Here is a 23361-nt window from a genome sequence, read left to right as displayed (position 1 = left end):
ATGCTAAGGCTTGCGGAGCTGTTTTCCCCAGAGGGAAGAAGGTGAAAGGAAGAAAGGAGCCAGGCATTCTTACTCATTCACCCCAGACTAATCCGGGTAGCCTCAGCCCTCAACCCTCTGCTACTTGTCCATCAAGGAGCCTGAGGTGTTTAGACCATTTGTTGTGCGACCACCACAGGACCAATGGAAAAGGTCTCCATGTTCTTGTGGGTTACGTCTTTGCAGTTAGTGGGTCATGAAGGTCGATTGACGCTTCCACATGCCCACTTCAAGTATCTGCACCACAGAATAGTTTCTTGAACGCCAGGGACGTAGCAACGCCAGTGACGTTACGAGCTCTGGGTCTTAGGATGGAGAAGAGTCTAGATTAAGAGTAACCGAAATTGCCTTCCAATCCCAAAGGGGAAGGAAAACATTGAGGTGTTCTCTTGACCTTCCCCGTGCTGGTCAACAGTGCCGACACATGGGGGCAAGCTGGTGTTGTTCTTTTAAGGTAACCCTACAGACTCCTCACTGGGTAAAACCCCAGTTGATGGGTTTCCGGTTACCGAACGAAGACTCCTTATTTGAAATGGGTTGCACCTAGGGTACAGCACACTCGGATTTGAGTCTTGCCAATCCACTCAGGGACGCCGCTGAGGATTACTTCTCCCCGTCTCCTAGGGTAGGAGACATCAAAGCTACAGCTTAGGAAAACGTTAGCATGTGGCTGCTTGGAAGATCGTGCCGTGGAGGAAGATCCCTCGGAACTCCGTCAGGAGCTGTAGAAGGTCCGGGAACCATTCTGCGGGTTGCCATAGCAAAGCTATTGGAGCTCCATCAGGGGCTGCAGAAGGTCTGGGAACCATTCTGCGGGATGCCATAGCGAAGCTATTGGAGTCGTTGATAACATCCTGCTTATCCTAACTTGGCTGAGGACTTTTTCACCAGACCGAATGGGGGGAAAAACAAGGTACATCACTAGGCTGCCCCATCGATCTTGGAATACGTCTTGCTTGAGGGCCTGGGGAACGGTCGAGTGGGAGCCTGAAGATCAGGGCTGCTGCGAGCATAACCACAGTCAGGGACCCCACAAAGTTAAGACTTTGTTGGATACAAGATGATTCCAAGACACTAGGAGCCCACTATCTGGGTGGTTTTGCAAGCACATTCCTACCCAGGAATGACGCGAGCAGATGGGGGCCACTAGTTGTCCTCTGTTCATCTGAGGCTTCGTACTGCTAGATGGTTCTCTAAGAGAGGTGAATGCTGGCACCTTTCTGAATCGGGCCAACAGACGAGGATGGAATGGTATGGCATATGCCCCCCCCCCCCCCTCTCCCTTTTGATGCATTATAGAGAGCATCAGGTTCAGAGGGAAGACGAGAAGACAGGCCTCTTTGCAGAAGCCCTCGTCTGCCACCCATCATCCGCGCATTGTCCAGCAGTGAGGGGGGGGGGGGGAGTGCATAGCAATAAACACACCTCGAGATGATGTCGAGACGTGTAACTAATTGCACGTTCTTGCAACGAAGGGGAACAGCCTGTTCTCCCTCTAACTACCACCAATCCAGTGTGGTTGGCCGAATAAGATCGATACCAAACGGTAAACCAGTTAATCAGTACAGCTTATGTTATAATAGCGAATCTAAATAGAGATTGCTTTCCGGACAAGAGACTGTACGGTAATCACCGAACGCATCCAACCAAACCCAAGAGGGGATTGAGACGTATCTTCAATCTATTGTTGGGTGGGTAAAGAGCATCAGTCTACTACGGAGTAGTAAAACCGAACTGTGCGCATGACAAGCATACATGCGTAGCTCGACTTAAAAGTCATGTCCGGAACTAAATTGGAGAACGTTGGAAACGTTTGTAACGGAGGTTTCCCGTTCTAAGGACAAATAAACGTTCGTACTTCTCCGTCTCCAATCGGTAAACTAGCATTTATATTAGATGTTCCCTACTAGGGAACAGATATGCTTATGAGAAGTTTCCAGTCATAGCCTTAGTAGGAGACTAAGACTTCCGATCGGGGGAAAGGAAAAAATGCCTATAAGGAGGCAGAACGTAAATGCCGTATGTCTGGTTATAGGAAAGTAGCCAAGTAATGTACTGAATAACCTGGTTTCAGTAGGGGATATAAATATAAAACTTAGTAGAATGGAGTTCTAATTGGAAGATGTATATAGCCCTTATTGGCAGAAAGATCGCTTGCACGCATATATGTACTTGTCTATTTGCGCTAGCGCATGCGTATTCTCTGCCTCCAGGAAACGTTTGCAATGAATCCGGTTGCGGGAATAATGTATATGCGACGAACAGCAACATTATTGCAGAAAGAATTTTGATCGTAGACTAACTGTAATATTTTCTTGAATGAGCGCGAATATGTTCTCAAACAAAATATACAGTTATAGAGGCGATTATTACCCCTTTGGTTAACCCCTCTTCTTTATGTGAGGGGCCAGCCACGGTTCATTACACAGAAACGGACGTCTGTTTACCCGTGGGCGGGGGTTTGAAACATTCGTAACGTAATGAAAAGATGCCCACGCTGTTGCTATCTTTCTTTAACGTTGGCTAACAATGTTCCTTCGGGACATTGTTCGAAACAATAACCCTGTAAGGATAGAATAAAAAGTCTCGGAAGACTATCGTGTAAAAAGGCAAGTCGTTATACCCATGGTACAATGACGGGGGAGGCTGCCTTCATCAAACGGTAGAACCGAGTTTAAGACAATAACCTCGCGGTTTTGTTTTGGCTAGAGTGCCTGCTCCGGGAAGGCTTACGGCCTTCATGAAGTTTCAACACCCATTGAAGTTTTGTAAAAACTTCTCAGGAACGAGTCTCCCGAAAAAGGGTGAAATCTCGTATGTGGGGGTTTGCTTCAAGAAGGCTAGACATAATTGCCATCGACCGCTTACCTAAAGGGGTTGCCATCGAACACTTTCTCGATAGTGAGAAAACTACCGTCTAAATCAGGCAAGGCCTGCCAGGGGAAATGAACTGCAATGCAAAGAATTTTTCATTCCCCGCTCATTTCCATCTGCTAACCAAACCACTCGAAGTGGGAAGGTGGAGGAAAGATGACGGTGGTTCGTTCGAAAACGAAAGGATCGGTGCTGGCGAAACCAGACTAGCTGATATAGTAATCAGCTGGTCGAGTAGAGTGATGTATCAAGTCACACCTTTGGAAGACCCCTCCCGTAGAGGGGGGGGGTCGACCATAGAGTTTGCAGAAAACTCTGAATCGTGGAAACAGAGAGATTTGGATGAGAACCTAGGGGTTCAGAATCTATTTCTGAATTCCTTTCTCACGATCTTAAGGGATGTTGTGCCGAGAACCCGCAGGAACTCTGTCGCTCATTCCTGATTGAATTCCAGGAAGCCTGTTACGTGAATCGTGGAAACAGAGAGACTTAGATGAGAACCTAGGGGTTCAGAATCTATTTCTGAATTCCTTTCTCACGATCTTAAGGGATGTTGTGCCGAGAACCCGAAGGAACTCTGTCACTCATTCCTGATTGAATTCCAGGAGTCCTGTTACGTGACCAGGACCCAAAGGAACTGTGTCATAGTTACCTGTAGAGATTCGTAAACCCTTAGGCAGCAGGCATCCCTCTGTCATCAGAGTAAAACTCTTGATGACGATGGGCGCGCGAGAACAATTCACGGGACGAGAGTTCGAAAACTCTGTCCTGAGAGTAACCTCTTGTGCACTCATGAACACTTCGTGCAACGAAAGTCTGAAAACTCTGTCATATAAGTATGGCTATGGTCACGAGAACATAAAGGTTCAGCGTGAACTGCGTTGTGAGACCCTGAAGGATCATGAGTTGTTCGTGCACTTCAACCGATTGCGTGCGCGCAAAGTTGGTCGTATGTGCGAGCCAATACGGTCGTGCGCTCCAATCCGATCGTGTGCGAGCGCCAATGTGGTCGTGCGCTCCTATCCGATCGTGTGCGCCAAAATGGTCATGCACGCGTGCCAATTTGGTCGTGCGCTCTTGCGCCGAACTGTTGGTAGGCGGAAGGGAGCTCGTGCGCAAGCCCTTCCCGTGGAGCGCATGAGGTTGTTCGCGCACCTGGCGTGCATAAGGCTGCTTGCGCGCCACAGGATGTTTGAGCGCATGGCCAGCAACAGGATGTTCGCGAATATGGCACGCCGAAGGATGAACCCGCGTGCCATGATCGCCATTTTCCTTGCGTGCGCCAAGACTGTCGTGCGTGCCAAGTCGGTCGTGCGCGCGAGAACTCTCAGGTTGGTCAGAGAACTGACTGGTACGCTCACCCGAAGTTTCACGATAACTTGTGTTGTGTGAGCGCGAACGATCAACACAACGAGAGTTTGGAAACTCTGTCATAAAAAGAATGACTCAGGTCATGAGAACCTGAAAGTTTAGCGCAACGAGAAACCAAAGTTTCCCTGTCACTAAACACCGGTGTCGGAGTGACTAAAGTTACGAGAGCCCAAGGGTTCTGCGTAACTAATGTTACAAGACCCCGAAGGGTCAGCGTAACGAGAAACTGAAGTTTCCTTGTCACAAAACACCAAAGTGTCAGTGACTAAAGTTACGAGAGCCCTAGGGTTCAACGTAATTGATGTTACGAGATCCCGAAGGGTCAGCGTAACGGGAAACCACAGTTTCCCTGTCACAACACACCGAAGTGTTAGAGTGACTAAAGTTACGAGAGCCCAAGGGTTCAGCGTAACTAATGTTACGAGACCCCGAAGGGTCAGCGCAACGAGAAACCGAAGTTTCCCTGTAACAAAACACCGAAATGTCAGAGTGACTAAAGTTACGAGAGCCCAACGTTTCTGCATGAATAATGTTACGAGACCCCGAAGGATCATGAGTTGTTCGTGCACTTCAACCGATTGCGTGCGCGCCAAGTTAGTCGTACGTGCGAGCCAATATGATCGTGCGCTCCAATCCGATCGTGTGCGAGCGCCAATATGGTCGTGCGCTCCTATCCGATCGTGAGCGCCAAAATGGTCATGCACGCGTGCCAATTTGGTCGTGCGCTCTTGCGCCGAACTGTTGGTAGGCGGAAGGGAGCTCGTGCGCAAGCCCTTCCCGTGGAGCGCATGAGGTTGTTCGCGCACCTGGCGTGCATAAGGCTGCTTGCGCGCCACAGGATGTTTGAGCGCATGGCCAGCAACAGGATGTTCGCGAATATGGCACGCCGAAGGATGAACCCGCGTGCCATGATCGCCATTTTCCTTGCGTGCGCCAAGACTGTCGTGCGTGCCAAGTCGGTCGTGCGCGCGAGAACTCTCAGGTTGGTCAGAGAACTGACTGGTACGCTCACCCGAAGGTTCACGATAACTTGTGTTGTGTGAGCGCGAACGATCAACACAACGAGAGTTTGGAAACTCTGTCATAAAAAGAATGACTCAGGTCATGAGAACCCGAAAGTTTAGCGCAACGAGAAACCAAAGTTTCCCTGTCACTAAACACCGGTGTCGGAGTGACTAAAGTTACGAGAGCCCAAGGGTTCTGCGTAACTAATGTTACAAGACCCCGAAGGGTCAGCGTAACGAGAAACTGAAGTTTCCTTGTCACAAAACACCAAAGTGTCAGTGACTAAAGTTACGAGAGCCCTAGGGTTCAACGTAATTGATGTTACGAGACCCCGAAGGGTCAGCGTAACAGGAAACCACAGTTTCCCTGTCACAACACACCGAAGTGTTAGAGTGACTAAAGTTACGAGAGCCCAAGGGTTCAGCGTAACTAATGTTACGAGACCCCGAAGGGTCAGCGCAACGAGAAACCGAAGTTTCCCTGTAACAAAACACCGAAATGTCAGAGTGACTAAAGTTACGAGAGCCCAACGTTTCTGCATGAATAATGTTACGAGACCCCGAAGGATCATGAGTTGTTCGTGCACTTCAACCGATTGCGTGCGCGCCAAGTTAGTCGTACGTGCGAGCCAATATGATCGTGCGCTCCAATCCGATCGTGTGCGAGCGCCAATATGGTCGTGCGCTCCTATCCGATCGTGAGCGCCAAAATGGTCATGCACGCGTGCCAATTTGGTCGTGCGCAAGCCCTTCCCGTGGAGCGCATGAGGTTGTTCGCGCACCTGGCGTGCATAAGGCTGCTTGCGCGCCACAGGATGTTTGAGCGCATGGCCAGCAACAGGATGTTCGCGAATATGGCACGCCGAAGGATGAACCCGCGTGCCATGATCGCCATTTTCCTTGCGTGCGCCAAGACTGTCGTGCGTGCCAAGTCGGTCGTGCGCGCGAGAACTCTCAGGTTGGTCAGAGAACTGACTGGTACGCTCACCAGAAGGTTCACGATAACTTGTGTTGTGTGAGCGCGAACGATCAACACAACGAGAGTTTGGAAACTCTGTCATAAAAAGAATGACTCAGGTCATGAGAACCCGAAAGTTTAGCGCAACGAGAAACCAAAGTTTCCCTGTCACTAAACACCGGTGTCGGAGTGACTAAAGTTACGAGAGCCCAAGGGTTCTGCGTAACTAATGTTACAAGACCCCGAAGGGTCAGCGTAACGAGAAACTGAAGTTTCCTTGTCACAAAACACCAAAGTGTCAGTGACTAAAGTTACGAGAGCCCGAGGGTTCAACGTAATTGATGTTACAAGACCCCGAAGGGTCAGCGCAACGAGAAACCGAAGTTTCCCTGTAACAAAACACCGAAATGTCAGAGTGACTAAAGTTACGAGAGCCCAACGTTTCTGCATGAATAATGTTACGAGACCCCGAAGGATCATGAGTTGTTCGTGCACTTCAACCGATTGCGTGCGCGCCAAGTTAGTCGTACGTGCGAGCCAATATGATCGTGCGCTCCAATCCGATCGTATGCGAGCGCCAATATGGTCGTGCGCTCCTATCCGATCGTGAGCGCCAAAATGGTCATGCACGCGTGCCAATTTGGTCGTGCGCTCTTGCGCCGAACTGTTGGTAGGCGGAAGGGAGCTCGTGCGCGAGCCCTTCCCGTGGTGCGCATGAGGTTGTTCGCGCACCTGGCGTGCATAAGGCTGCTTGCGCGCATGGCGCGCAGTGTGTTGATCGCGTGCCACAGGATGTTTGAGCGCATGGCCAGCAACAGGATGTTCGCGAATATGGCGGGCCAAAGGATGAACCCGCGTGCCATGATCGCCATTTTCCTTGCGTGCGCCAAGACTGTCGTGCGTGCCAAGTCGGTCGTGCGCGCGAGAGCTCTCAGGTTGGTGAGAGAACTAACTACTACGGTCACCCGAAGGTTCACGATAGCTTGTGTTGTGTGAGCGCGAACGATCAACACAACGAGAAACCAAGTTTCCCTGTCACTAAACACCGGTGTCGGAGTGACTAAAGTTACGAGAGCCCAAGGGTTCTGCGTAACTAATGTTACAAGACCCCGAAGGGTCAGCGTAACGAGAAACTGAAGTTTCCTTGTCACAAAACACCAAAGTGTCAGTGACTAAAGTTACGAGAGCCCTAGGGTTCAACGTAACTGATGTTACGAGACCCCGAAGGGTCAGCGTAACGAGAAACCACAGTTTCCCTGTCACAACACACCGAAGCGTTAGAGTGACTAAAGTTACGAGAGCCCAAGGGTTCAGCGTAACTAATGTTACGAGACCCCGAAGGGTCAGCGCAACGAGAAACCGAAGTTTCCCTGTAACAAAACACCGAAGTGTCAGAGTGACTTAAAGTTACGAGAGCCTAACGGTTCTGCATAACTAATGTTACGAGACCCCTAAGGATCAGCGTAACGAGGAATCGAGGTTCCTCTGTCACGAGACCCCGAAGGTTCAGCGTAACTGAAACCCGAAGGTTTCGAGCGGAGTCCCGAAGGACTCCTACTGTCATGAGAACCAGCAGGATCAACATGACGAGAGCCCGAAGGCTCAAACGATCCCGCCAGCCCAAAGGGTGATCGAACGAGACCCCGAAGGATCAAGGAGAACCAGCAGGTTCAAGATAACACCTCCGCATAAGAGGTTTGTTCTCCCGAAGGAGAAAGTCGCTGAAGAGAAGGCTCTCGCTCCGCCCCTGAAGGAGAGCCGTCGGAGAAAGCTCTGCCACCGCCCCCGGTGGATCAACAAGCTCCTACAAGTTATTTCTCGCGAACGAGAGGGAAGTTCTCCCGAAGGAGATCGCCTAAGACAAGCTTTCTCCCAGCTCTATGGGAATAAAGCGTAGGCGTAAAATATCTCTCTCGCGAACGAGGGAGAAGTCCTCCCGAAGGAGAACATCGCCAAAGACAAGCTTTCTCCTAGCTCTATGGGAAAAAAGCGTAGGCTTAATACTCTCTCTCGCGAACGAGAGTGAAGTCCTCCCGAAGGAGGACATCGCCTAAAACAAGCTTTCTTCCAGCTCTATGGGAAAAAAAGCATAGGCGTAAGAAACTCTCTCCCGCGAACGAGAGAGAAGTCCTCCCGAAGGAGGACATCGCCTAAGGCAAGCTTTCTCCCAGCTCTATGGGAAAAAGCGTCGGCGTAAACAAAAATCACACTCTCTCTCTCTCTCGCGAGAGAAGTTCCCCTCAAAGGAGGAACATCAAGTTGAAGGTTGACAGCGAATGCTACCTCGTAATGAGGGCAGCTCACGAGCTACCACATGTATACTACGTCGCTGTTACCTGTGAAAAAAAAAAAGTTATCAACAATTACAATTCACGCTCCGTTGCACAAAATACACTATTCGGGGAATAAGTCTTCCTTTTAAGGTAATTCCTCGAAAGGGAGCTGAACTGTTATAAACTTTAATTCTGTAATGAAACAAACACACGGCAGTGTTGAGAACCTGCCGAATGACAACAACCTTACGGCGGAGGCAGTTGGATACAATGTCAACAGCCCTGAAGTTACACGTATCTAACAACGTATATTTCCATTTCTGGGGTCCACCTGTGCCGCTCCGTGAAATGCTCCTTTTGCATCATTTCTAAGGTATATAACTGCTATGAAAAGTTTATACATATATACACTCAAATATATGTAAGATAAATGAAAACACACAAGAAAACCAAAAATAAAAAATAACATCAAGGCCAGTCTTTGCGGGAGAAAAGGGAAGCATGGCCGTCCTCTACCGAGCCAAAAAGTAAAGTGATTACTCAGCCGAGAGGTGTGGGTGAGCGGGGTAGCCAGTCTACCCCACCCCCCACCCGCTAACTAGCGGATAGGGTAGTTATCCCTCACTAACATTATCATGGCTCGTCTTTCAGCTGCGCCGAAAGTAATACCCTATCATAAATAGCGAAGGTTTGTATCTGTATCGGAACAAATACTTTGTTACTTCAAAAGAAAAAATTTGTTTACGTAGTAATGAAAACTTTAAAAATAGGGGTTAATTAACTCATCACTTTACTATAATTAAACAAACCCTTACTGAACACAAACTGCTATGACAACAGAGCAATAGAACATTCATCAATCTTTTTTTAATATCTATGGCATATATTGTCAACTAGCGTTGACATAAAATTAAATATTCTATACGGAAATATCCTGAGATATAACATTGTACGCCACAAGCAAAAACACACACAAAGGTCCTCAACTTACAAACATTCATAGATACAAACACAAACCTAACTGAAACCATAAATTCTCAGATATTGCATTTAAAGTTCATAATGAAATTCTCCAATATAACATATAATTTAATGCAGTGAGCAAGAAGACATTTTCAATATGAAACAGGATTATTTGTTGACTTTTCAAGCTGAAAATCGTAGGCTCGAGTTGGATGAAACCTAGCTTAGGACAAATTTGCATAAAATTTGACTTACAGAACAGATTCTTGGAACCTACAGTATTAAGTTTGTAACTTGAGGACCTTCTATATAAGTGACGCATAGGAATCACTTACCTTTATACTAACATTATAATTTTCTAATCAAAAGCAGCATATCAATGAAATCAATTAATAAAATAAGCGGAGACACCACCACACGAAACAGTTCAGCTTAAAGTTCAAAAGGAAAATAAGCAGCAATAAACAAAAACCAGCAAGGCAATATCCAATAATCATCCAGAAAATTTCATTAAACCCACAATTCATCAGCCAAACAACACCACTTCAACGTAGTAGACAACATGCCAAATGATCACAGTCTAAGACAGAACATGGTAATCTAAAACCTAGATAAAAATCTAACATTCGATATAACAACCGCAAATGAAAGGAAACAGAAAATTTACGAGTAAAGACAACGAAGACTAAAAAAAGAGTTTGGATTAAATTTCTTAGTTTTTTTTTTTTTTATTTCCTATCCTTCTTCTTAATGGTGTTCCTTAATTTTCAACATGCTAAAAATATCTTCAAACTGAGAATGAGAAAGAAAGAGAAGACCCTTTTCTGGAGGGCTAATTGTTTGCATACGATAAGATAAAAAACAATAGAGGCTGACTGATGAGAAACAGAATAATTCAGAGGAAAGAATTATACCAAGACATCACAACAAAACAAATTCTAAAATAAAACATTAAATTAAATTTATAGGCACACAAAACTCATTTTAAAACATCCTTAAATAAAATATAACTATACATAAAGCATATACTGTATGTATGAATAAATATACATTCTAAATATTTGGTATCACAATGCCATTTGAGCGGTTACTACATGCAACAATTCACATAATACAGTAAGTAGCCTCAAAAGTATATCTCATTCCGTAAAGAGACAATGCACAATAGCTGAATTTTACGAAACTACATTAAAACTAGATTAAAAAAAAGTATAACTATAAAACAAAATTAAAATAGAAATTTCTTTTTAATAATCATTAAACTGTAATAACTATGTTAAAATGATCTCACCTTTTCTTTAACTTGCAGATCGACAGCAGAATTTGGAATATCTTCTTCATTACCTTCCTTCTTTCCTATAAAACAAAATAGATTTAAATAATGGGTTCTGTAAATACACAGATGCATGAAATATCAAACTAACGTCCTTTAATGTCCATTATAAACAGAATAGAATAAATATCTAAATATATTACTGATAACGGCATGAAACTACACAAGCTGGCAAAATAATATTTATGGTTTTGACATACACACACTTGACACATGACTATTGTCTGAATTACACAGCACAGAATAGTTGAGAAAGTATATCGGAGGGGGGTTTCAACCATCAAGAATAGCGTGGTCTCTATAAAAGTTCATTGAGAGAAGCACTTTAAAATCAAGTCCTTTTTCGATAAGATAAGGCTCGACTTCGGGGAACAAGCACAGGAGAAACCAATATGATGTTAATGCTTTTGATATTCATGCCTTCTGGTTGTGTATCCAATGCACTGGCAGTGCAAAGTTCTTATTTTTGCTTTTAAGGGTCTTTAGACTTATAAGAACTGGCTTTATCACGAAGCCTGCAATTTTTCCAGGCACTCAGCGATGGTATCAGTTTCCAAAAGAGGCCAGTCTTGTCTATATCGAAAACATGTTCACACAATTAACCCCTAGCACAATAATGATCTGAACTGTCTCTTTCACGTACTTCTCAATGGCAGGTTCGTAAGCAGCGGCAGATTCTCCATGCAGGGACATGCTCTTAAAGTTGAATGTTCTTTGAAGCTCATCAAACTAGCCCTTGCTGGTACTAAATTCAGTTGGTTCAGTGGGATAGGCTGTAGATGGTCTAGGCTGCTGTAAAGCTGCCTGGCTTCCTTGCAGATAGTGTTGATATCTAGTGCAATGTTCTTTTCTTAGTCACTGATCCAAAGGGCTAATCAAGGCCTCATTACGGGAAGTTACTATGCTTTTTGCTGTCCTGTTAAAGTGACATTTGCCACCTTCCTTATGTTCTTTTCATCCCTCTTGTTATAGCAAACTGAAGATTCCTTGAGGCTGCAATGGTGGCTTATGTCTACATAGCTTTTCATTTCCTTAAGCATGTCGAGGAGTTTCGTCTTCTCGGTAATAGTAAGCATCTTCGTGTGGGGCTTAAGTTTACTGAATGAAGCCTTAAAAGGTGCAGAACATTTTGCTGGTATCATAGGGCTTGAAAGCAATTCAGAATTTTACACAACTACTGTATGAGGAAAATCCCACCATAAAACAGATGAAGATGCACAGCAATAAAGTGTACATACAAGTATAAAAGCAAACAACAATGTGGTATACAAAATGCAGCAGTAGGCTTTAGAGAGGTACAGTACTATGGGTGGATAAGTGACTAGAATACTAAACAGCGTGCCCGATTGGTCGCATGTCCTCTATTGGTCAATAGTGTACCATGTACAGTGTACTAAATCATTTGGGTAAACTAGGCCACATCCACACAGCTCAAGATTTTTTCTTACAGTTGCAAGATTTGTTGTATTAATCTATGACACACTAAGCTTTTTATCTTAATCTATTTTATTTTATTAAATTCATTGCAATACTGTACTGCATTTTCATTTATCAATATACAGTATCAATTTTTAATTACAAAAATACTTATTTTTACAACAAATACTGAAAGGCTCAAAAAAAAAATTATATATATATATATATATATATATATATATATATATATATATATATATATATATATATATATATATATATATATATATATATATATATATATATATATATATATATATATATATATAAAATACATACATATCGGCCGCAAAAACCTGTCATATAAATTTACATATGAATAGAGCAATCCACGAAGTACCGAGGGTGAACTGTAATATGTCAGATGATTACTTTGCAGGGAATCCTCTGCTCAGACCTCAAAGTAGATAATGAAGCAAGTGAAATAATCAATGCTTTAGGTGACTGAATAATCAACAACAGAGAACAATTATTTTTTTACTTGATTAAGTCTGTGACAGAGCCACAAAAGACTGGAATCTACTTGGCTCCATCATTTGGTTCTTTGTTAAATCAAACCAACCTGGCGTTTATTTTGGAGCAGATCTCGAATAATGGGTAACAAGGCCTTCCTGTTCAGAATTCTAAAGCTTTTGTGAGTAAACCTAGGCCAGTTATGTTCCAGTAATGGCTCCTGGCCCGTCAGTTAGCAAGAATGTTACTGCAGTACCCAGAGGACAAAGAAAAGGGAAAAAAGAATTTGACAGTTACTAAATCTGAACAACTATTCTCTTACCCGGTAGGGGATTTCTCGTTTTCGTGAAAGACAACTTTATGTATTCACAAAAAAGGCTAGCTCTTAAGAAATATAGTCTAATAGTCAGATAGACTATCAAAAGAGGAGAAAAGTATTACTCCTTGACTTTACAACAGGCCACTCATGATCCTCAAGCTATAAGGGGACTAGCCTAGTTACACGGTCTTCCATGGAAACAACCTTGTATATTTTACCTTCCAATCAAAAGGACAACTGGATGTTGTCAATATTTCTTTCATTCAGGTCTCATCTTTGAGGTTCAAGCGCCTTTGTTTTCGATTTTGACACAGTCCTGCAAGTATTAGCTTGTATGATGGCTCCAGTTACCAAATGGTTACATCTGCTAGTATTCTGGATTTTTTTGTACCCATGGATGGGTTGTACTGGCGAACCCTTTTCAAGAGGCATCGACAGCAAAATTAACTATTTTAAATCTACTTCTCAATTTGGAAATTTTAATAATCTGGAATAAGTTAATGCTCTAGTTAATTCTGTCTTTGGGGATAACAATTGCGTGAATTTTTGGGGGGGCTTTTCCCTCAGAAAAGTGACCTTCCTACAGTTTGTGGAAGATTTCAGAGAAGCTCAATCAACTAGCGCCCTTAAGTGGTTGATTAGACTCCTATGAGAGATATCTTCTTTAGCAACAATTTTGCCTTAAACCAGATTGAGAATGTTGCCATTACAATGTCATCAGAAGCAGTGTTGGCACAGGTCATCTGACCCTCCCAAGAAAGTTCTTATTTTGTTGGAGTTTTGGGTCAGGTACTAAACTGGTGGAACAATCAAGAACTACTCCAGTGACCACCCCTGAATGTTCAAAACCTTACTTTATCTACTCAACCAAGAGGAGGCTTCATATAAATCACCTAGAGCTGCTAGCTATTCTAAAATGCATATGGATAATATGGGATCTAGTAATAAAGAAAATTATCTCTGTGCTCTAATAACTTCACTGCATTGTCTAAGTGAGAAAACATGGAGGCTATTGTTCAATGCTCTATTCCTGTTAGCCCAGGAACTTCTATACTGGAGAAGCCAATAATATCACTTTGGTATCACAGGCAGCACGGGAAAGATTACCACGTTTTCGGATCCAGTTGTGCAGAAAGAACAAACTTTCCCACTGAATGATCTCTTCATCCTCAAATATGTCAAAGGTTATGGAAAACCTTAGGTAGAATTACTTGGCCTGTGTATTTTAAAAGATAGATAGGGTTTGTTCTTCAGTACTATATCCTTCAGTTTGGGCAGTGGATGGAATGCTGCAAAACTGGTGAAACCTGGATCTCTACGTATTCCCTGCTTTTGCCATAATCAGAAGCATGATCAGCATGTTAAGCTTTCTAGACTCAAAGGGAGCGATTCAGAGACTTGTGGGCTGTCCTAGCAGATCAGCTTCTGTGCCTATAGATTTGACTAGTTCCAACCATGAGGCATATGCATGCGAATAGGTTTGCCTAGTTACAACACATTTCCGCTCGTAAGGAGTGTGTGGAATGACACTTCCATACCATGTAATATTAAAGCTACTAGTAAAGTAGGGCTTGCCTGCAAACGAATCTATTCCAGCTGCCATGGTTTTCAATGCTGTGCCCCAATTGAAAGGAAGATGAAAGTGAAAGGATAGGGACAGTCAATCTTCACTTTCATCCCAATCTAACACACAACTGCCATCCTCAAACCAATGATAGTCCTGTGAAAGAAGCTGAGGCAGCTATACCACCTACATTGTAGCTATTGCAAGTCTGAGCGAAAAGGTGTATATGGACCTTGCAGATCAATTCCTGCAGGCAATGGGCAGTAAATGCCAGTTGACATTACCACATGCCTGCCTGGAGCACCTGCGCCACATTAATTCTTAAGGAATGATAGTCGTAGCAACTCACCTGACATTATGAATTTTCCCCCTAGATCTTGCTAGAGCAAGAGGCGAGAGTGGAAAATGGGTACAGTCAATGACTTCCCTCACTCAAGATAAGAACATATTTAGTTACCGTCTTCATTCCCTTAGTGTTGAGGAACAGGAGCTAAAGGTGAGCTCGAGTTGTTTGTGTATATTTAAGGTAGCAAGCAGTCAAGAGCACATACATTAGCCCAGAACCCAAAAGTAGCTAAACAAGATCATCGGTTATATCTCTAAGGCTTGGAATCCGAGACAAAGGAATCATGGAATTAAGAACTGAAAAATTCTGGGTTTTGGCTAAAAGCTCAGGGATGAAAGAAGACATGACCTGTCTCTAGCATTCGGTATGAGCAATGCTAAAGGAGAGCCCATGAAGCTTACTAATTAACTTGTCAGAGGCTAAGGCAAGTAAAAAAACCCATTTAATTAAAGGTTTCTGTGCGAGGTAACCCTCAGCATTTCAAAGGTGTCCTCTTGAAGGACAGCAAGACTTTATTAACATCCAACCAAGGTGGTCTCACCTCTATCAGATGAAAGGAGTATTCAAAACTCTGTACGAACACAGAGAGCTACGCTAAAGCAGCAACATCAACTCCTCTTAGCCTAAAGACCGGACTTCAAAGGTGAGTGACAGCCTCTCACTTGCTAATCTCAAGAAAAGCTTTTCCCTTTGGAGGTAAAGTATACATTCATCTAACCATGGCATTGAGGCTCCAAGAGGGGAAAATCCCATTACCCAACTATAGATGATGGCCATTTGTTTGGGCACACAGAAGTTGACAATACCAGGAAGTATCCCGACATCTCTTGCGTAACTTTGCGTGAAAAGTCTGTCTCTGAGAAGAGATTCTGGATAAGCTTTATGCGTGAAGCCATAGTGATTCCACAGAGTTGTGGGATCCTCTGGGCATGTGGTTGGCAGAACTTGTTGACAGATGAGGTCTGAGATTGGGTCCTGGGTCCAGGTGAGCTGCTCTAAAGTCCAACACTTTGAAATAGGGTCGATGTACTAGGTAAGTCCATTATACTGACTTGACAGGCTCTCCCACCTTTGAAAGGGACTTTTAGACATTGATAAAATAATATTTTCCAATGTACAACTTTTAGTGTGTAGAATTCTCTTTCAAATGCTTTTTAAACAAAATATATAAATCAAGAAACAGGTAAGTAATAGGAGTTTGAAGTAACCCCAACATTACATTGTTTTAATGTGGCTGAGTCATGCCCCTGAAGGTACTTTAGGAGGTTTCTTTTTAATAACCCTCCTTTGATTCTGCTTGGTGTTTGTTTTGTAAAGGGGTAATAGTTTATGTAATAGGAATCCTTAACCTGGCACGTCTTCTCACTATTTTCCTGGAATTAGAGGAGTTACAAAGCTTTCCAGCCTCGGCTTGCCCCGGGAAAACTCGACTGATGATTTGATACAAAATTGATTGTCTTTTAGACCATTTTCTACATTCATCTCTTATCGCAGAGGGGATTCCATTACTAGATCTTTGCTCAGACAGCCTCTACAATGTTTACAATGGTTCTGGAAGGCTAAAATTATTGCTAGATCTTTGCTCAGATAGCATCTATAACGTTCACAACTCTTCCAGAAGGCTAAAATTATTGCCAGATCTTTGCTCACACAGCATCTATAATGTTTACAACACTTCCAGGAGGCTAAAATCACTGCCAGATCTTTTCCTATGACTACATCTACAACTTACCATTACCCAACTTACAATGTGGGAATAAGCACAATGAATGCTCGGCAAGAAATATTGAAATTAAAATTTTTGAATAAAATTGAATTCAGTACTTATCCAAGTCATTGAATCCATTCAATGGAAACACGCGAAAAATTATGATATCAAGAAGGCAACCTCTGGTAGCCATTTAGTGTAGTATTTCTTCTTGAGGTATAAGACAGGAGGGCTTATCATATAAACCTTCTGCTAGTCCTCTAATCTTACCAAGCAGCATTTTGCAAAATGTATAGCACAATGAATATTGGGTAACTATTGAAATGATAAATTTCTATTTCTAAAATTCAGTTTTTTTCCATCCTTAACAAAAGGAAATTAAGATTCGTTTATTCTAATGACTACAGTTTTACGAATGTCATTAACTATATGCTTAAAATTATTTGGTAATCAAAATTGGAGAATATTTTAAAATAAGTTATCATCTAGAGTATCTGAAGAGCCATTTTAAAGGCTTCTTTCAACTTATACCGCTGAGCCACTGAAAATAAATACATTCATCTTTTACTGGTGATCCATTTTACTCCCTTTTCAAATATTTCTAAAAACATATTTTTCAACCTTATTAATTTTATTAAAAATATGCAGTTCCTTTGCAACAATAACCTATCTATCAGTATCTAAAAATATCTAATACTGTACTGGACCAAGGGTGCTATCAGACAACCGTATGCCAGAATAACGAGGTTCCAGCTTTGTTACATAGTTTAACCAAAGCAGTCATTTCAAAACTCGAATGGATGGCCCATAGTTAACAAGTTATAATCTGAATACAAAAAGACTTAAAGACTCAGAAAAAAGGAAGTATCAAGAGACTATCTGATAAGCATTAAAAACAAATGACATGTACACAATGTGGAAGAATCAGAAGATATGCTACTAATATCCCATAAAATGTTCTACACACCTAACACAGCAAGAAAATTCACATCCTAAAAATATCAAATTCCCAAACACTTTAAAAAATGATATTTTAATTACAAAATAAATTTTTGAATATACTTACCCGGTGAATATATAATAGCTGCAACTCTGTTGCTCGACAGACACATACAGTAAAAACTCGCCAGCGATCGCTATACAGGTTGCGGGTGTGCCCACCAGCGCCAACTATCGGCCAGATACCACTCTCGATGTAAACAAAGACTCAATTTATTCTCATCCCACTGCGTCTCTATTGGGGAGGAAGGGAGGGTCGTTTAATTTATATATTCACCGGGTAAGTATATTCAAAAATTTATTTTATAATTAAAATATCATTTTTAAATATTTAACTTAGCCGGTGAATATATAATAGCTGATTCACACCCAAGGAGGTGGGTAGAGACCAGAGTTAAATATGTTTACATCGTATAAGCTAAGAGTTTTTTTATATCATTTTGGCAGTTATCAATATAACAAAACCAAAATAAATAGGTACCTGGTAAGGAAGTCGACTTAGACGATTACTCTGCCTTGTAAGTACGTCTTCCTTACGGAGCCCAGCGATCCTCTTAGGATGCTGACAGACCCCCAGGAGCTGAAGTATCAAGGGCTGCAACCCATACAACAGGACCTCATCAAACCCATAATCTGGGCGCTCTCAAGAAATGACTTTGACCACCCGCCAAATCAACAGGATGCGAAAGGCTTCTTAGCCTTCCGGACAACCCATAAAAACATTAAAACATTTCAAGAGACAGATTAAAAGGATATGGAATTAGGGAATTGTAGTGGTTGAGCCCTCACCCACTACTGCACTCGCTGCTACGAATGGTCCCAGTGTGTAGCAGTTCTCGTAAAGAGACTGGACATCTTTCAAGTAAAATGACACGAACACTGACTTGCTTCTCCAATAGGTTGCGTCCATGATACTTTGCAGAGATCTATTTTGCTTAAAGGCCACGGAAGTTGCTACAGCTCTAACCTCGTGCGTCTTAACCTTAAGCAAAGATCGGTCTTCCTCACTCAAGTGTGAATGAGCTTCTCGTATTAACAATCTGATAAAATATGACAAAGCATTCTTTGACATAGGCAAGGATGGTTTCTTAACCGAACACCATAACGCTTCAGATTGGCCTCGTAAAGGTTTAGTACGAGCTAAGTAGAACTTAAGAGCTCTAACAGGGCATAAGACTCTTTCTAGTTCATTGCCTACTATCTCCGATAAGCTAGGAATATCGAAAGATTTAGGCCAAGGACGAGAAGGTAGCTCATTTTTGGCTAGGAAACCAAGTTGCAGAGAACAAGTAGCTTTTTCTGACGAAAACCCGATGTTCTTGCTGAAGGCATGAAGCTCACTGACTCTTTTAGCCGAGGTTAAGCATACCAGGAAAAGAGTCTTAAGAGTGAGATCTTTCAGGGAGGCTGACTGTAAAGGCTCAAACCTGTCTGACATGAGGAATCTTAGGACCACGTCTAAATTCCACCCAGGAGTAGCCAAACGACGCTCCTTAGAGGTCTCGAAAGACTTAAGGAGGTCTTGCAGATCTTTATTGTTGGAAAGATCTAAGCCTCTATGCCGGAAGACCGAGGCCAACATGCTTCTGTAGCCTTTGATAGTAGGAGCTGAAAGGGATCGTACTCTTCTCAGGTATAAGAGAAAATCAGCTGTTTGGGCTACAGAGGTACTGGTCGAGGATACGGAAACTGACTTGCACCAGTCTTGGAAGACTTCCCACTTCGATTGGTAGACTCTAATGGTAGACGCTCTCCTTGCTCTAGCAATCGCACTGGCTGCCTCCTTCGAAAAGCCTCTAGCTCTCGAGAGTCTTTCGATAGTCTGAAGGCAGTCAGACGAAGAGCGTGGAGGCTTTGGTGTACCTTCTTTACGTGTGGTTGAAATAGAAGGTCTACTCTTAGAGGAAGACTTCTGGGAACGTCTACTAGCCATCGAAGTACCTCGGTGAACCATTCTCTCGCGGGCCAGAGGGGAGCAACTAACGTCAACCTTGTCCCTTCGTGAGAGGCGAATTTCTGCAGTACCTTGTTGACAATCTTGAATGGTGGGAATGCATAAAGATCTAGATGTGACCAATCTAGGAGGAAGGCATCTATATGTATTGCTGCTGGGTCCGGGACTGGAGAGCAATAGATTGGAAGCCTCTTGGTCAGCGAGGTTGCAAAGAGATCTATGGTGGGTTGACCCCAAGTCGCCCAAAGTCTCTTGCACACATCCTTGTGGAGGGTCCATTCGGTTGGAATTACTTGACCTTTCCGACTGAGACAATCTGCTAGGACGTTCAAGTCGCCCTGGATGAACCTCGTTACTAGGGAGATGCCTCGATCTTTTGACCAGATGAGCAGGTCCCTTGCGATCTCGTACAAAGTCAGTGAGTGGGTACCTCCCTGTTTGGAAATGTACGCCAAGGCCGTGGTGTTGTCCGAGTTTACCTCCACCACCTTGCCTCGAAGGAGATTCTCGAAGCTTATCAAGGTCAGATGAACCGCCAAAAGCTCCTTGCTGTTGATATGCATGCTCCTCTGACTCGAGTTCCACAGACCTGAGCATTCCCGACCGTCCAGCGTCGCGCCCCAGCCCAAGTCCAATGCGTCCGAGAAGAGAACGTGGTTGGGTATCTGAACTGCCAGGGGAAGACCCTCTCGTAGGCTGATATTGTCCTTCCACCAAGCCAGACAAGACTATCTTTTCGGAAATCGGGATCGAGACCGCCTCTAGCGTCTTGTCCTTTTTCCAGTGAAAAGCCTGATGGAATTGAAGAGGACGGAGGTGTAGCCTTCCTAGCGAGACAAATTGCTCCAGGGATGACAGTGTCCCTACCAGACTCATCCACAGCCTGACTGAGCAGCGTTCTTTCTTCAGCATCTTCTGGATGGAGAGCAGGGCTTGATCTATTCTGGGGGCCGACGGAAAAGCCCGAAAAACTTGACTGTGAATCTCCATCCCTAAATACAGAATAGTTTGGGATGGGACCAGCTGTGACTTTTCCAAATTGACTAGGAATCCCAATTCCTTGGCCAGATCTAGAGTCCAATTGAGATCCTTCAGACAGCGATGACGAAGAGGCTCTGAGAAGCCAGTCGTCCAAGTACAGGGAGGCTCTGATCTCCGATAGCTCGAAACTGGTACCCCACATTCCTGTAAACAAACCTCAGAAACGGTTGGGAATCCGCGTGTATAGGAATGTGGAAGTATGCCTCCTGAAGGTCGAGAGACACCATCCAGTCGCCTCCCATAAATGCTGTCAAGACAGCCTGGTAGACTTCATCGTGAAGTTTGTCTTGACAACGAACACATTGAGCGCACTTGCCTCTTACGTACTCCTGCAGTGAACATGGCTGCCAAATCATGGAGCCATCCCTGAGGGACTTGTCCCTGCAGAGAACGTGGCTGTCAGATCATTGGAGCCATCCCTGAAAGCCTTGTTTATGCATGACATAATTGTACAGCAAAACTTCAAAGGCTCGAAAACAGCTGTGAAGTTGACCTGTAAAATCTTGGAGCGTCTCCTGGCCAGGCGCCAGGGAGAGTCTACGAGATTTGAGAAGTCTATCTGGGCAGAGGCAGGAACTTCCAAGCTGAGAACTTCTCTCGTGTCATATCAGACACTCGCTCTATAAGCCAGTTTAAAAGAAGGGAAAGCAAAGGCTGTATCCCCCAAACTCCTCCTGGTGATAAACCAGTCGCCTAGCAAACGTAAAGCTCTCTAGGAGAGCGAGAGAGCACTAGCTTATAAAACAACGGCTTCGAAGTAGCTAGGCCTAGTGTAAGCTCTGACGTTTAGGCGAACGAGGAGCAGCAGTTACAAAAAGATCCGGACAAAGATCCTTAAAAATCAGCATGATTTATTTAAAGTCCATAGAGGGCTAAGCAGCTTTAGGCTCCTCTCCGTCTGACAGAGTCCTCAAGGGAATATCAGTAGGAGGGGGAACAGCAACTTCCTCATCTAAAGGAACCTTGTCCGATAATAGCCGAGTCTCAAGCAAGGGAGAGACCTACCGTGGTGGCAATGCTTTACAAGCAGAGTCCACACGCACTGGTGCATTAGTAGCGGACCAGGACGCAACGTCATGTAACTGCTTGACAGTCTGTGAACTGTCAACAACAACAGGTGCGAGAGACCAGGACGCAACGTCATGTAACTGCTTGACAGTCTGTGAACTGTCAACAACAACAGGTGCGTGAGGACGCACAGCGTCCACTCGAGACTGCTTTGACCGCCTACACTGAGCAGTCAAAACAACTCTAGAATGCGGAGGTTGACGCACAGCGTCAAAACAAGTCAACTCCGATTGTTAGCGAACGTCCTGAACGTCAACAGGAGCATCAGCAAGTGGCCTAACGTCCAAATGTGGCTGAAAATCCACACGAGACCGCATCGAGTGTGGTTCTAAACAACCTGACTGACGTGACTTAGCTACGCCAACGTCAACAGGACGCACAAAGGAACGTTAGGTTGGCTGAAAGCCAGGATCTCGATGAGATAAACGGCTAGGCTCAACGGACTAATCGGCAGAATAGTCTTCCATAAGGGAGGCAAGCTTATTCTGCATGTCTTGCCGTACAACCCATTTAGGATCAACGGAAAAGGTTGCGGTAAGAGACGAGGGTAACGTCTGTGACCGCAAAACCTTGCCAACAAAAAGACTCTCGGAGTCTGTGTTACGCTTTTGTTAGGCGGCGAGCAGTCTTCCGATGACTGCATAGGGTCAGAGCTGTTCTAATGGCTACAACCAGGACGCTGGACCTGTCCTGAAAGGACTGACTTTCGCTTAAGGGCCTCGAAACCTTGTTTCAGGTTTCTTATGCGAAAAGCCTTCGGATGACGAGGAGAAAATCGTCTCTCTCGCCTTATGGTAGGGGTGATCTTGGTAAGATACACCCGATACCATAGAGGGAACGTCTGTTCGCTGATCAAGGCCTCTCGAACCCATAAGTCGTACAACATTACTTCTCCCCTGGGCTTGGGAGCTTGCAAGAGGTCCCGGACTAGGCGAACGACAGGCACTGACAGACGAACCCTCGGTCGCAACACTGATAACACTTTGCGCAATATCACTTTATCACTACGATTTCTTGTTTAGCACTTATTTCACTGAAATCGAAACTTTTACTGATTTCTACCTGAAGCACGCAATTCTAACCTCATCAAAAGGTAGTAATAGCGAAATCAGTCGTATAATGCAAGCACATTAATACCAGCAAAAAACAGTAAACATATTTTAAGATAAAAAATTCAGTGGCTGGGGAAGAGACTAAACACTAGTTCATTCAAAACTACGTTTTCAATCTCTCACCGTACATTGCCTGGGGACGAGAATAAACCACTAAAAACGTTTTATCCTTTCTCCCCGTACAGAGACTAGGGACGAGAGTAACTCGAGAACAACGTTACCCGCTTGAACGGAACGTTTTCTCCCCTCTCTCTCTCTCTTGATTACGCACCTAAGAGAAGAGCCCACTTACGTTTCGTCAAAAAAAACATGTTATTTGACCAAAGGAAAAAAACTGAAAGGTTTTTCAATTAAAAAGTTCCTTTAAAATATAATTTAAAACATTTAAGCTTTGAAAGAAGAATGAACAAAACGTCAGAATCGATTTACTCTTTCTGCAAAGTGAAACCGTGATACTCTCTCTCTCTCTATCGTAACGATAGAGCGCAAACTGCGTAGCATAAATA

General features: G+C 43.8%; 1 protein-coding gene across 2 annotated transcripts in view; it reads right to left on the bottom strand.

The window, feature by feature from the left end:
• The window catches only part of LOC137616655 (PHD and RING finger domain-containing protein 1-like), a 163528-nt gene that overhangs the window by 7133 nt on the left and 133034 nt on the right, over positions 1–23361 (bottom strand). For both annotated transcript variants that reach the window (XM_068346579.1, XM_068346580.1), the window contains exon 10: positions 10774–10838. In XM_068346579.1, the coding sequence (XP_068202680.1) occupies positions 10774–10838 (65 nt within the window). The remainder of the gene's footprint in view (positions 1–10773; positions 10839–23361) is intronic.

The sequence above is a fragment of the Palaemon carinicauda genome, chromosome 22 (genome assembly GCF_036898095.1).
Source record: "Palaemon carinicauda isolate YSFRI2023 chromosome 22, ASM3689809v2, whole genome shotgun sequence".
Classification (NCBI taxonomy): domain Eukaryota; kingdom Metazoa; phylum Arthropoda; class Malacostraca; order Decapoda; family Palaemonidae; genus Palaemon; species Palaemon carinicauda.
The sequence above is the reverse complement of the archived record's forward strand: the minus strand, read 5'-3'. Positions and strand labels throughout refer to the sequence as shown.